The sequence below is a fragment of the Pleurodeles waltl genome, chromosome 8 (genome assembly GCF_031143425.1).
Source record: "Pleurodeles waltl isolate 20211129_DDA chromosome 8, aPleWal1.hap1.20221129, whole genome shotgun sequence".
Classification (NCBI taxonomy): Eukaryota; Metazoa; Chordata; class Amphibia; order Caudata; family Salamandridae; genus Pleurodeles; species Pleurodeles waltl.
Window position 1 is genome coordinate 23,493,510 of NC_090447.1, and position 13,356 is coordinate 23,506,865.

The window sequence follows — 13,356 nt, forward strand, 5'->3', positions numbered from 1 at the left end:
TAGAAGATGATTATGAAGTTATGAATATTATGATTCAGAGGTCAAGGTCTCCTTAATGGGGAGAAGGTGAGAAGATGCCTTTATTAAGGTCATGGATGTTAGTGGTGTGCTTGACTGCTGCTTTAAGCCCTTCAGAAAATCCTGTATGACTGGTATGGTGGGGAAATACTTTTCAGAAGCACTTTTCTTTTTGGCAGTTATAGCTGTTGATGAATCTTGATGGAAGAAAACTGTCAAGGTGTAAGAGATGTCAGAGTATTGTTCTGGCACCACAGATTCAAGCTCTTCCACTTGAAGGAATGTCCCAGTATTATGGAGATTCTTGTTTGAGACATATACATTGTGTTGATAAACTCGGGTGTTTATGTTGCATGAACTCTAGAGTCATGCTGCAAAGTTAAACAATGTCATGTTGGGTTGTAACACTTGGCCCTTGAGTCTGGACAGGACAGTCAGTCTGCAGAGAGGCATTGCAACATCTGAATAAAGAACCACCTCTGTCCTGGCTGTTCAGGTGCCATTAGAATCAACTTGGTTTTGGAATGGATTTCCTAGCTAGATCATCAAAAAAGTGTTGCTTGGAGAGTGCTTCTCTGCATATCTGGATGCAAAGTCTTGAAATGTCGCACTGGAGCTATGGCAATCAAGTCTAGTTAAGGGAAACCTAATTCCTTAAGGATGTGTAGCAGGAAGCTGTTGGCAATGACCCATGTGTGGCTTTCTCCATGTTGCCTGTTTGGTACTTTGCATTCCTGGAAAATAAATAGCCTTGATGGACGGGTGCTTCAACAGACTCTCTGTGCTGCCAGGGCAAGAGACCAGGATCTGATTCCCTCACACATCTTTGCCACGCAATACTTAGCAAATACACTAGAACCCAGCGGGGGGACTATGATCTATGATTAAGATCACAGCCAGTGTGAAGGGTGGAAGAAACTGAATGAGCTTACTGAGAAGTACAGTGTGGTAAGCTCTTCCTGCTATGCAGCCTTCCTGTTATGTTTTCTGTAAGAATGAGTCAAAAGTTAGACAAGTAAGAAAGGCTGTCAGCAACTGTAGTAATAAACATGGGGCTTCTCATCTGAGTCTCTTGGTAAAAGCAACAGAGGAAGGACTTTAGCCACCTTAAAGAATGTTGTTATTTTGGATTATTATATTGGCTAATTATATTAGCTTTTTGTTTTAGCTGATTATTTTAGTTATTTTAGTTTACAGCATAAGTTGGCGAGCTGAAAAAGACTGCCTCTTAATGGTCTACTCTGGAACAAAGTTCACTGCTGATGTTGCTGGGCTTGATTGCTGATCTCCATAAGACTATTGTACCTTCTATGCCTCTGACAATGGGCCTTATTACGAGTATGGCGGTCAGCTGTGGTGGAGTTGGCGGTCGCACTGCCGGGGGCCTGGCGGTGAGGACCGCCATATTACAAGTACTGGGAAAGCACCTACAGAACACAGCCAAGTTACCGTTCGGTCCGCCACAACAGAGGGGCCAACGCGGCAGGCGGCAGCCATCTCAAGGGAGGCAGTCAGGCAGTATTCCACAATCACATTACGAGGTTGCACACCACCAAGATTTCCGTGGCAGATCCACTGCCACCAAAAGCCTGGTGGAAACACACAATATAAAAGGGAGCATTCACCTTCAGGAATACATGCACATCCGTAGGCACCATGGCATGCGAATTGCAACTCCTCCTCTATCTGGCCAAGCAACTCCCGGACCAGAGACAGCGACTGAGACACCAACCATAAGTACACCAGCCTAGCACAGACAGGAGGGAATCATGCTAGTACACACACACATACACACAACACACACACACAACACGGGAACCCACACCCACACACATATGCAAACAAATAACCGTATCAACATACACACACATACACACCAATACCCACAACCACCACGCATACATGTGGAAGGAAAGCCAGGACTAAGTAGGTACCTTCGACACCAATGGTGTTGTGACGCTGATGTTTTAGAAAAATTAAATAAATTAAATACTATATACAATCAGGGCCAAAGGCCAGTCCAAAATGTCCAATTGTGCCCGGGCACTAGGCACAAAATGATGCCCCAACCTGACTCCTGACTGCATTATGCAGACTTCCACAGGGCAGGGGCATCAATGGGGTATGCAGGCACCTCAAGGGTGGGGTGGGGGGCTTAGAGCTTGGAGGGGGGGGGTCCTTTGGTCTGGGCTTGCCCTTCCCAGGGGGGTTTTAGCCAGGGGGTGGGGTTTGAGCTTGGCCTTGGAACTGGAAGGAGTGGGCTTGGCCTTGGAAGTGGAGGGAGTAGGCATGGGATAAGGTGTGGCAGGAAGAGGAGTGGATGTAACAGGGGCAGAAGTGGCAGATGGTGGAGGGGCATGGCGAAGGGCAGTGGTGGACTGGGAGGTGGAAGGCAGGGGCCATGAAGGGTAGCGAGGCACTGAGGGGGAACAGGGACTGGGGCAGTTGGGGGAACAGGGAAAATTCTCAAAGGAAAGGTTTTTTGGGGACACAAGGGAGGTCAGGGTAAGGACGTTTGGGAGAGGAGGGAGTGGGTATGGTTGTGAGGTGTGTACGTCAAGGTGCTATGGGTGCAGGTGCATGGGTGGATTAAATGTGTGTGCTGGGGGACTGTTGGGTGGATGAGTGCTGGCGTTTAGATGTACGGGGAGGAGGTGGGGAGGAGATGCACGAAGATGGCATGGGAAACTTGTGAGTGTATGTTGGAGTGGTGTCTGCAAGTAGGGTGGGTGGGTGTGTTAACAGTCATGGTGTGTGCACCAAGGGTATATAGGGTGCATAAATGTGGGTCAGTTGATGCACTGACGGTGGCAGTGAGTGCACATATGGCAGGAGCAGTGACTGATGTGGTGCTGATTGCAGGTGTGAGCGGTGTACTGACTGTGAGGGGAGAGGTCATGAGGGAATCAGTGCAGGGTGTGGATGCTGTTGTGTCTGCATGTGTCTGTTGTGTTTGTTCATGGTGGTGGTGTCGTTTGTGGTACTTATGTTTGTCCTTGCGTACAGAAGAAACCAAATCCATCATGAACTCTATCCACTCCGGCGCCCCTTCGGACCCCTGCCCGCACTTAATCTTTAACAAAGCCGACAACATCATCGCCCCGCACCTCCAGACCGTCATCAACTCTTCTTTTTCTTCTGCTACCTTCCCCGAATGCTGGAAACACGCCGAAGTCAACGCCCTACTAAAGAAACCTACGGCTGACCCGAGCGACCTGAAAAACTTCCGCCCCATCTCCCTTCTGCCTTTCCCAGCCAAAGTAATAGAGAAGACCGTCAACAAACAGCTGACCACCTTCCTGGAAGACAACAACCTGCTCGACCCCTCACAGACCGGATTCCGAACCAACCACAGCACTGAAACCGCCCTCATCTCAGTCACAGACGACATCAGAACCCTGATGGACAACGGTGAAACAGTCGCCCTCATTCTTCTCGACCTCTCGGCTGCCTTTGACACCGTCTGTCACCGCACCCTAATCACCCGCCTCCGCTCCACCGGGATCCAAGACCAGGCCCTGGACTGGATCTCCTCCTTCCTCGTAAACCGCTCCCAAAGAGTCTACCTCCCTCCGTTTCGCTCAGAACCCACTGAGATCATCTGCGGCGTACCTCAAGGCTCATCACTCAGCCCGACACTCTTCAATGTCTACATGAGCCCCCTCGCTAACATCGTACGCAAGCACAACATCATCATCACCTCCTACGCCGACGACACCCAACTTATACTCTCCCTCACCAAGGACCCCGCCAGCGCCAAGACCAACCTACAAGAGGGTATGAAGGACGTCGCAGATTGGATGAGGCTCAGCCGCCTAAAGCTGAACTCTGAAAAAACTGAAGTCCTCATCCTCGGCAACACCCCGTCCGCCTGGGATGACTCCTGGTGGCCCACGGCCCTCGGCACCGCACCGACCCCCGCAGACCACGCCCGCAACCTCGGCTTCATCTTGGACCCCCTTCTCACCATGACCAAGCAAGTCAACGCCGTGTCCTCCGCCTGCTTCCTCACCCTCCGCAAGATCTTCCGCTGGATCCCCGCCGACACCAGAAAAACCGTGACCCACGCCCTCGTCACGAGCCGCCTGGACTACGGCAACACCCTCTACGCTGGGACCACCGCCAAACTCCAAAATCGCCTGCAACGCATTCAAAACGCCTCAGCCCGCCTCATCCTCGACGTACCCCGCAACAGCCACATCTCCGCACACCTGAGACACCTGCATTGGCTCCCAGTCAGCAAAAGGATCACCTTCCGACTTCTCACCCACGCACACAAAGCCCTCCACGACAAGGGACCGGAATACCTCAACAGACGGCTCAACTTCTACGTCCCCACCCGCCCCCTCCGCTCCTCTGGCCTCGCACTCGCCGCCGTCCCTCGCATCCGACGCTCCACGGCGGGTGGGAGATCTTTCTCATTCCTGGCGGCCAAGACCTGGAACTCCCTCCCCACCAGCCTCAGGACCACCCAGGACCACTCCGCTTTCCGGAGACTCCTAAAGACCTGGCTGTTCGAGCAGCGATAACCACCCCCTTTGTCCCTAGCGCCTTGAGACCCGCACGGGTGAGTAGCGCGCTTTATAAATGCTAATGATTTGATTTTCGTACCGTGTCTTTTGATAAGGATGTATTTGGGCCCGTAGGTGTGCCTTGGATGGGTGAGGGGAGAGGGATTTGGGTTTGGGAACAGGTAGCTGGAGGGGGGACGGAAGATGAAGGGGCACTGGCTGCTATCAACGAGGAGGCCAGAGCCTGAAACGATCTTTGTAGGCCAGACAAGGCACTGTGAATGCCTTCCAGGAACGCATTGCACTGTTGCATCTGGGATGCCAGTCCCTGGGTAGCATTCATGATAGTTGTCTGCCCCACAAAGTTGGACCTCAGGAGGTCAATAGCCTCCTCCCTGAGGGCATCAGGGCTGCATGGGGCAGGTGCAAAGGTGCCTGCAGCAACGGAGATGCCCACCCTCTTGGGTGAGTGGGCACGGGCAGCTGGGTGGGGAGCTACAGGGATGGCGGTGCTGGTAAGGGGGGTGGCAGACAAGGATGTTGCTGGGTTGGTCCCAGATGGGTCTGTCACTGCTAGGAAACATTATCATTGATATCATTTGTGAAGTCAACAGCAGGACCAACAGGGTAGCAAGTTGTAGTTGCTATTTTTAGTAAATAATTATTTTGTTTTTGTTAATAACTTTTGACTCGCACCATATTTGCCAGAAGCATAGCTTACCAATGTCTCACTGTCACATCAAAGCTTTGTTCACAATGGTCAAGGTAGTCTAAGGTTATTATTAAGTGGAAATCACATTTTGAGGACACATTGGAAATTCTCATGCTATATTTTTTTTCAAGCAAGATTTTCCAGCTGAATAGATCATATTTGTGAAAAGATGAAAATCATTCTGGTAGTTTTCAAGAGAAAGAACATTTATGAACTTCAGTTTGGAAAATATGTTTGATTGGCTAAGATGACATTGCCTTTGCAAACACACTGGGCTTGTTAGTAAACCAGTTTTGTGTTAGAGGAGAAATACATTTTTGTTGCAAGGATCACAAGCCAGACATTTCTGTACACAAACCACACACTGCAAAAACATTTTTATCAGCATATGATGGAGAGAGATGGCCACAGTTTCAGCCAGGACGTTGAGGCTACACCTCAGACGGTGAACATGCTGTCCTTCTCCTGGTTAAATATTTTAGTTAATTCACAAACAAATATAAACAATTAATTTTAAATTTTAGTCTAAAAGTTGAAGATTTTCCAAATTCAAACAGGGCCATCCATATAATCTGTTTGATGAACTTACACTGCTCCCACGAATCAATCTGAGGAGGCCACAATTTAGCTTTCAATGCCAAATTTATGGAACATTTTAAAATGCTCAGTATTATATTTTACTTCTTTATTAATATACAATTTAATAATTTGTTAATATTGTTTGATTTTCTAAGCAGCCACGGACCCCCTGAGTAGGCACAGCTGAGCCCCAGGATAGTAAATTTTAAAGTTTTAAGCGAAAACAGCTACTAAAACCACAAAGTGGCTCTCATTATCATCTGATCATCCTAGACGGCAAAAGTCACAAGTTCAGGCCATTATGCCAACCGCAATGGAGCGAGGGTGGGATCCAGGTTAGTTCTGCCGAAGAGCTAACTTCTTAGTCCTGTGCAAAGAGTTCTGATTGCATTGGAATACGCTGTGAGGATCAAGTAGAGCGATCAAGTAGAGTATCGTCACTGTAGCAAGAAGAGAGTCGCAGATGGTCGTTGCTGTAGATTCGTGTTGGCAGTCACCTCGGGCTGTTGTTTCTGTAGAGTGAAGAATAGCCCTCATGTTGCCAGTCATCGCTGAAAATAGCTACTAAAACCACAAAGCACCTCTCTCAATCATCTAGTGGTGCTAGATCAGGGAAACATCAACAGGTTTAGCCCATCAGGCCAATGGCAATGGAGCAATTGTGGGATCAAGGTCAGTCCTGCTGAAGACCTACCTTATGAGTTCAGTGCGAAAAGTTCTGATCGCATTGGAGCAGGCCGCGAGCATCAGGCAGAGTGGATGATCGTCACTGCAGTGTAAAGAGTAGGCCAGGTGATGGGAACTGTCATCCCTGTAGCGAGAAGAGTCGGTCAGGAGACGCAGACAGTCATTGCTTCAGATTCCCATTGGGGGTCACCTCAGGTTGTTGTTACTGTAGAACTAAGTACAGCGCTCACGTTGCCAGTTGACACTGGTGTTCATTGTAGCACGAAGACCGAGTCTTACCAGAGCTTCTTGTTGGCCAAACCTCAGGACTTTCACTTTCATCAAGGATGAGTACACTTTGATGCTAGCCGAGGGTCCAGAACCTGGGAAGACACCATTTGGGGATCAGAGATGCACTCCAGAGGAGTCCAGAAGGGCTTAGGAAGGTCCAGTCACAGGTCCGATTGAAGCAGATTAGCTGGGCAGTTACAGGGAGGCCTCTGAAGCTTGTGAAGTTTATTTTGTTCCTGTACTTCACACAAGAGGTCAGCCAACAGACCCATGGAGTCAATCTGGGTAGGCTGGTATAAAGGGAAGCAGACCCAGTCTTCCTTGTCAGACAGCAAGACAGTCCTCAATCAGCAGAGCAGTTCTCTGGCAGCAAAGCAGTTCTTCTTCTGTAACTTCAGGTCCAAGAGTGTTCTGAGAAGTGAAACTGGAGGCCCAAGATTGATACCTGGTGCCAGTCTTTGGGTGTGGTGGACTCCCTGTCATACCTCTACAGATGATTCTAGAAAGATCTTCCCCTTCCCCTGTCCAGGCTCCAAACTGTCTGGTGGTGGCAAAAGGCAGGCCATCCTGGGACTTTTTAAATACATTGCACCCTGCACTATGAGCCTTTTTAGGGCCTACCCTAGGCATGACTTGTAAGTATTAAAAAGGTGATTTAGGCCTGGCAAAAAGGTTCATTCTGCCAAGTCGAAATGACAATTTAAAAATGCACTTGCAGGCCTGAGCCATGTTTAAGAAGGCTACTTTAGTGGGTGGCACAATGAGTGCTGCTGCCTACTAGTAGCATTTCATTTAGAGGACTGGGTATATGTATTAACATTTACTAAGGCCTTACCAGTAAATCAAATATGCCAATTAGGTGTAGGCTAATTTTACCGTGTTGGAAGGAGAGCACATGCACTTTAGCATTGCTTAGCAGTGGTAGAATGCACAGAGTGCTAAAAGCCAACAGAACACGTTCAGCAACAGAAGGGAGTGAAGTCAAAAGGTTTGCGGTGAACATGCAGAGAGGGCCAGGTCCAACACCTGCATTAGCTGAAGTTTCTCTTTGGGACAATAATGAAATAGGTGTGTCTTTTAGAGGGGGGTATGTGAAAAGCAAACGGTTTCTGAAATTATTAGATATGTGTGGGTTGAAGGGATATGGTTAAAAAAAAGATTAAGGCACGCATGGGATTTAGAGTAGTCTGCATACAAAAGAGGCATAAATGAAGGAGGGTAACATGGAATGTCAATGCAGGATTTTAAGGACTACAGCAGGAAGAGGTTCTTTGCAATGGCATGCAATTTGCAGAAGTTAACCTGTAGACAGAAACTGTTTTATATTCTGCTTTAAAAAGCAATGTAGCTTTTACAGTCTTTCTAAAACACATTACCATCTAACAGATGTCTTATATGTTATTGAAGATCAGAGGTGAGGCAGTGAGTTGCTCACCTTTCAGGAGGGACTGAAGTATAGCCACATCCACATCATGCGTGCCGTCCTTGTCCTCCCTGAAGATGGTGAGCAGCTGGTTCATGCGCACAATGTCTTGGATCTGGAAAATAATGCAAAATTCTTAGGAGGGCGGTGACAAATTGTTGCGGTAAGCTGACTCCTGAAAGTAGTTCTGCAGGTCCCTTTATGGCATTTCTTATGTTCATAGTCCTCCTAGCCTTTTACTCTACTGTTTTGTCCACTCTGACCTATTGTGTTTGGAGTTTAAGGTCCTGAGCAGGCATTGGTTACAAAGGAGAAATAGTGTGCGATCTCCTGGGGTGGACTCTGTTAATGCATCTGATTTGTGGGGCCCTGGGGAGAATGCAGTGTAGATACTTTGCTCTGATGTGCACCAGGGATTCATAGGAACTGGTTCCCATCATGCGTTCACTGTTCATCCACATATACCATCCCTACTAGGGTTAATGTGCTCTTTGGAGGATTTAGGTGGCCTAAGTGGTTTGGGATCGAAGGGCAAAGAAGACTGAGTTAATTGTACCAGGACCACCAAGGAAAGGAGGTCACAGGCCTAAAGGCACACTAGTGCACTTGACCATCAGGAGACTTGGAGAACTTTGCCTGCTCACTGTTGAAGCCAGACATTCCAGGTCTATGTGATAAATAATGAGAGATCAAAAATGCACACATACATAAGGCGACTGCCACTAGATTACCAGGGCAGGGTGCACATAGGTCTGGGCCTCCTCTTGAATGATAGACATGCATATCGAAATGGACCTGTCCTTCGAGCACTGGCCTGGGACTCACTTTGACTGTATTAATGCAGTTGCTACTAAAGTACATCTCTGGACTAGGCCTCATCTTAAGTAATAGAAATGAAGTGCAGGTTCAACTGGAGGCTGAGCAGTTCCTTCACTGTTTGAACCAAACAATGGGCCTGATTCAGAACTGATTTAGAACTTGGTGGATGGGTTACTCCGTCACAATGGTGACGGATATCCCATCACTTGAAATTTAAATCTCATAGAAGACAATTGGATCTCGATTTCGGCGGGCAGGATATCTGTCACAGTTGTGATGGAGTAACCCGTCCACAGAGTTCTAAATCAGGCCTTATGTGTGCAGTTCAGGGCTGAGCCTCACTTTCAATGACAGTACTAAAGTGTGCAACCAGCTCCTTGCTAGGCCTCACATTGAGTGATGGACCTAAAGTATGCAAAAGGCAACGAATGGCTTTGCTTTGAGTGGTAGGCCTAGCGTGCATCCAGGTGCTGAGGGATTCTTACCTTTTTAGTCCACTCGATAATCTGCTTTTCGCTGAAGGAATCAAAGGCATCATGAAAAAGACTGCGCAGCTTCTCCCGGATTAAGGCCATTGTGATTTTTGAAGGGTTCATGTCAGCCACCTGAGCTATGACATCAGCAACACGTCCAGAGCCCTCCACAATAACACATGGCGTGTTGTTAATCATGGAGCTATGAATAGTCTGAAACAAAGCAAAATGTGGCTATCAGGAGGTGAGATACCGCAAGGTTCACACACACTCCAAGCAACAGACATGGTTTCAGCACTTACGCTAGCCCCAAAGCCTATTCCTACCAAACACAGAGGAAGGGCTCCCCCATTTCATCACACAAGTGCCATGCTGCACCCCCATCTCCTTCTGCTCTAATCCCTGCTCTTCCAGGCGATGACTACCCTTCCCTTTCCATTCCTCTCTAGAAACATCCCCAGTGCTCCTGTTTCTTCATGCCTACCAACTAGTGTGTATCAACATGTTTTACTTTTTATTTACTTGTGTTTTTCCATTTTCACCTTACTTCAACAGAATGTCTACACACAGGCTATTGATTCTTGAGGCCTAATTTCTCTTCTAAGTGAGTCACAAGAGATGGAGGGCCTGATTAAGATCTTGGCAGTAATGGTTCCAACATCAGTTTTCCGACTGAAAACCAGTCAAATGCCTTGGCGGTCCACCTGCCGGATTTAGATGATGGCAGTCCCATAGGCCATAACCCACACGCGTCCTGCGGACTCCGCCAAGGATTCCCATCCTTGTCAACGGCACCATAGGAAATAGTGGCTGATGGCAGGACTCCAGCCATCTTTACCGCCATGCAGATTTGGATGTGCCTTACCGCCAAGCCAACTGTGGTGGTCTGATCTCCGCATCTGATTTGGCGGATTGGGAGAGAATGGGGTAAAAATTTACCTTTTTCCCCAGTTCTACTTCTGTTTTCAACTGAACACGATTGGACAGCACTCCCCAACCTCCCCCATTGCCAGACTCGAAGCTAGGAAACCCACATTGGCTGTGTAAGTTTTCTTAAATTACTGTGAAATGGTCCAACTGTCAAACATTGAGGCAAAGTTGCATTTAACACAATTATTTGTGTGATTTTGCCAAAATTTGCACAATCATGAACAAGCAAATTATGCTAATTTCACACACCCCTAAACAAAAAGCTTAGCCTATTTTGTTATGCAAAGCACTGTTTGGACAAAAGGAATACAGTATATTTTTTACGAAAACCCCATGTTCATAAAGACATTGAATAAAGACTTTTGGATTTCTAACAATAATTAAGATCATGAATGAAGAATGATTTTTTTCTTGGACTCCTCAGATGAGCAACCTTTGGGTTCAGTTGTATATGCTTTAATTAAGTGCCTCTTGAGTTGAAGGTTTATTATTGACCAACAAGATCCCTTGTGGCTGGCTCGAGGAGGTGGGCACTCTGCTAATGTACGCATGGTAAACCCATGGCATGCGGTGTAGATTCCAGAGCTGTCTCTGTGATTTGCTAGAACACTAGGTAGAGCATAATGGTCTGAAACACTTAGGGGCATATTTATACTCCGTTTGCGCCGAATTTGCGCCGTTTTTTTCGACGCAAAACTAACTCCATATTTATACTTTGGCGTTAGACGCGTCTAGCGCCAAAGTTCATGGAGTTAGCGTCATTTTTTGGCGTGAACACCTCCCTTGCGTTAATGATATGCAAGGGAGGCGTTCCCGTCTTAAAAAATGACTCTGAGGAATGTGCGTGGTATTTATACTCCCGGGCAAAAATGACGCCCGAGAGTGGGCGGGGCAAAAAAAACAGCATTTGCGCCTCTTTTTAACGCCTGGGTCAGGGCAGGCGTTAAGGGACCTGTGGGCTCAGAATGAGCCCAGAGGTGCCCTCCCCTGCCCCCAGGGACACCCCCTGCCACCCTTCCCACCCCAGGAGGACACCCAAGGATGGAGGGACCCATCCCAGGGAAGAAAAGGTAAGTTGGGGTAAGTATTTTTTTTAATTTTCTTTTGTGGCATAGGGGGGCCTGATTTGTGCCCCCCTACATGCCACTATGCCCAATGACCATGCCGAGGGGACATAAGTCCCCTGGGCATGGCCATTGGGCAAGGGGGCATGACTCCTGTCTTTGCTAAGACAGGAGTAATGTTGATGGGGGATGGGCGTCGAAAAAAAATGGCGCAAATCGGGTTAAGACGATTTTTTTGCCTCGACCTGACTTGCCCCATTTTTAGACGCCCATACGCCATTTTCCCCTACGCCGGCGCTGCCTGGTGTACGTGTTTTTTTTTCATGCACACCAGGCAGCGCTGGTCGGCTAACGCGGCTAACGCCATTCTATAAATACGGCGCCCGCATGGCGCTTCAGAATGGCGTTAGCCGGCGCTAATTTTTTTGACGCTAAACTACGTTAGCGCAGATTAGCGTCAAAAAGTATAAATACGGGCCTAAGGGGCATATTTATACTCCGTTTGCGCCAAATTTGCGTTGTTTTTTTCGACGCAAATTCAACGCAAAACTAACTCCATATTTATACTTTGGCGTTAGACGCATCTAGCGCCAAAGTTCATGGAGTTAGCGTCACTTTTTGTCATGAACACCTCCCTTGCGTTAATGATATGCAAGGGAGGCGTTCCCGTCTTAAAAAATGACTCTGAGGAATGTGCGTGGTATTTATACTCCCGGGCAAAAATGACGCCCGGGAGTGGGCGGGGCAAAAAACCCCGCATTTGCGCCTCTTTTTAACGCCTGGGTCAGGGCAGGCGTTAAGGGACCTGTGGGCTCAGAATGAGCCCAGAGGTGCCCTCCCCTGCCCCCAAGGACACCCCCTGCCACCCTTGCCCACCCCAGGAGGGACCCATCCCAGGGAAGAAAAGGTAAGTTGGGGTAAGTATTTTTTTTTATTTTCTTTTGTGGCATAGGGGGGCCTGATTTGTGCCCCCCTACATGCCACTATGCCCAATGACCATGCCCAGGGGACATAAGTCCCCTGGGCATGGCCATTGGGCAAGGGGGCATGACTCCTGTCTTTGCTAAGACAGGAGTCATGTTGATGGGGGATGGGCGTCGAAAAAAAATGGCGCAAATCGGGTTAAGACGATTTTTTTGCCTCGACCTGACTTGCCCCATTTTTAGACGCCCATACGCCATTTTCCCCTACGCCGGCGCTGCCTGGTGTACGTGGTTTTTTTTCACGCACACCAGGCAGCGCCGGTCAGCTAACGCCGGCTAACGCCATTCTATAAATACGGCGCCCGCATGGTGCTTCAGAATGGCGTTAGCCGGCGCTAATTTTTTTTACGCTAAACTGCGTTAGCGCAGATTAGCGTCAAAAAGTATAAATACGGGCCTAAGCATTGCAATATTTCGATTTTTTGTATGCTCTGTGGGTCGAGTTCTGAGGCTTACACTAAGCACATAGGCCCGTATTTATACTTTTTGACGCTAACCTGCGCTAACGCAGTTTAGCGTCAAAAAAATTTGCGCCGGCTAACGCTATTCTGAAGCACCATGCGGGCGCCGTATTTATAGAATGGCGTTAGCCGGCGTTAGCCGACCGGCGCTGCCTGGTGTGCGTGAAAAAAAACCACGTACACCAGGCAGCGCCGGCGTAGGGGAAAATGGCGTATGGGCGTCTAAAAATGGGGCTAGTCAGGTCGAGGCAAAAAAATCGTCTTAACCCGATTTGCGCCATTTTTTTCCGACGCCCATCCCCCATCAACATGACTCCTGTCTTAGCAAAGACAGGAGTCATGCCCCCTTGCCCAATGGCCATGCCCAGGGGACTTATGTCCCCTGGGCATGGTCATTGGGCATAGTGGCATGTAGGGGGGCACAAA

The 13,356-nt window shown here is 48.3% G+C and overlaps 1 protein-coding gene across 4 annotated transcripts in view; it reads right to left on the reverse strand.

Annotated features, from left to right (window-relative positions):
* Nucleotides 1-13,356, reverse strand: part of LOC138249674 (transient receptor potential cation channel subfamily M member 2-like) — a 519,042-nt gene that overhangs the window by 362,794 nt on the left and 142,892 nt on the right. For all 4 annotated transcript variants that reach the window (XR_011194834.1, XM_069203635.1, XM_069203637.1 and 1 more), the window contains 2 exons: nt 9,505-9,705; nt 8,213-8,315 (listed from right to left, as the gene is read on the reverse strand). Coding sequence is in view for 3 of the 4 variants with exons in the window: in XM_069203635.1 (XP_069059736.1) it covers nt 8,213-8,315; nt 9,505-9,705 (304 nt within the window). In the remaining variant the exon portion in view is untranslated. The remainder of the gene's footprint in view (nt 1-8,212; nt 8,316-9,504; nt 9,706-13,356) is intronic.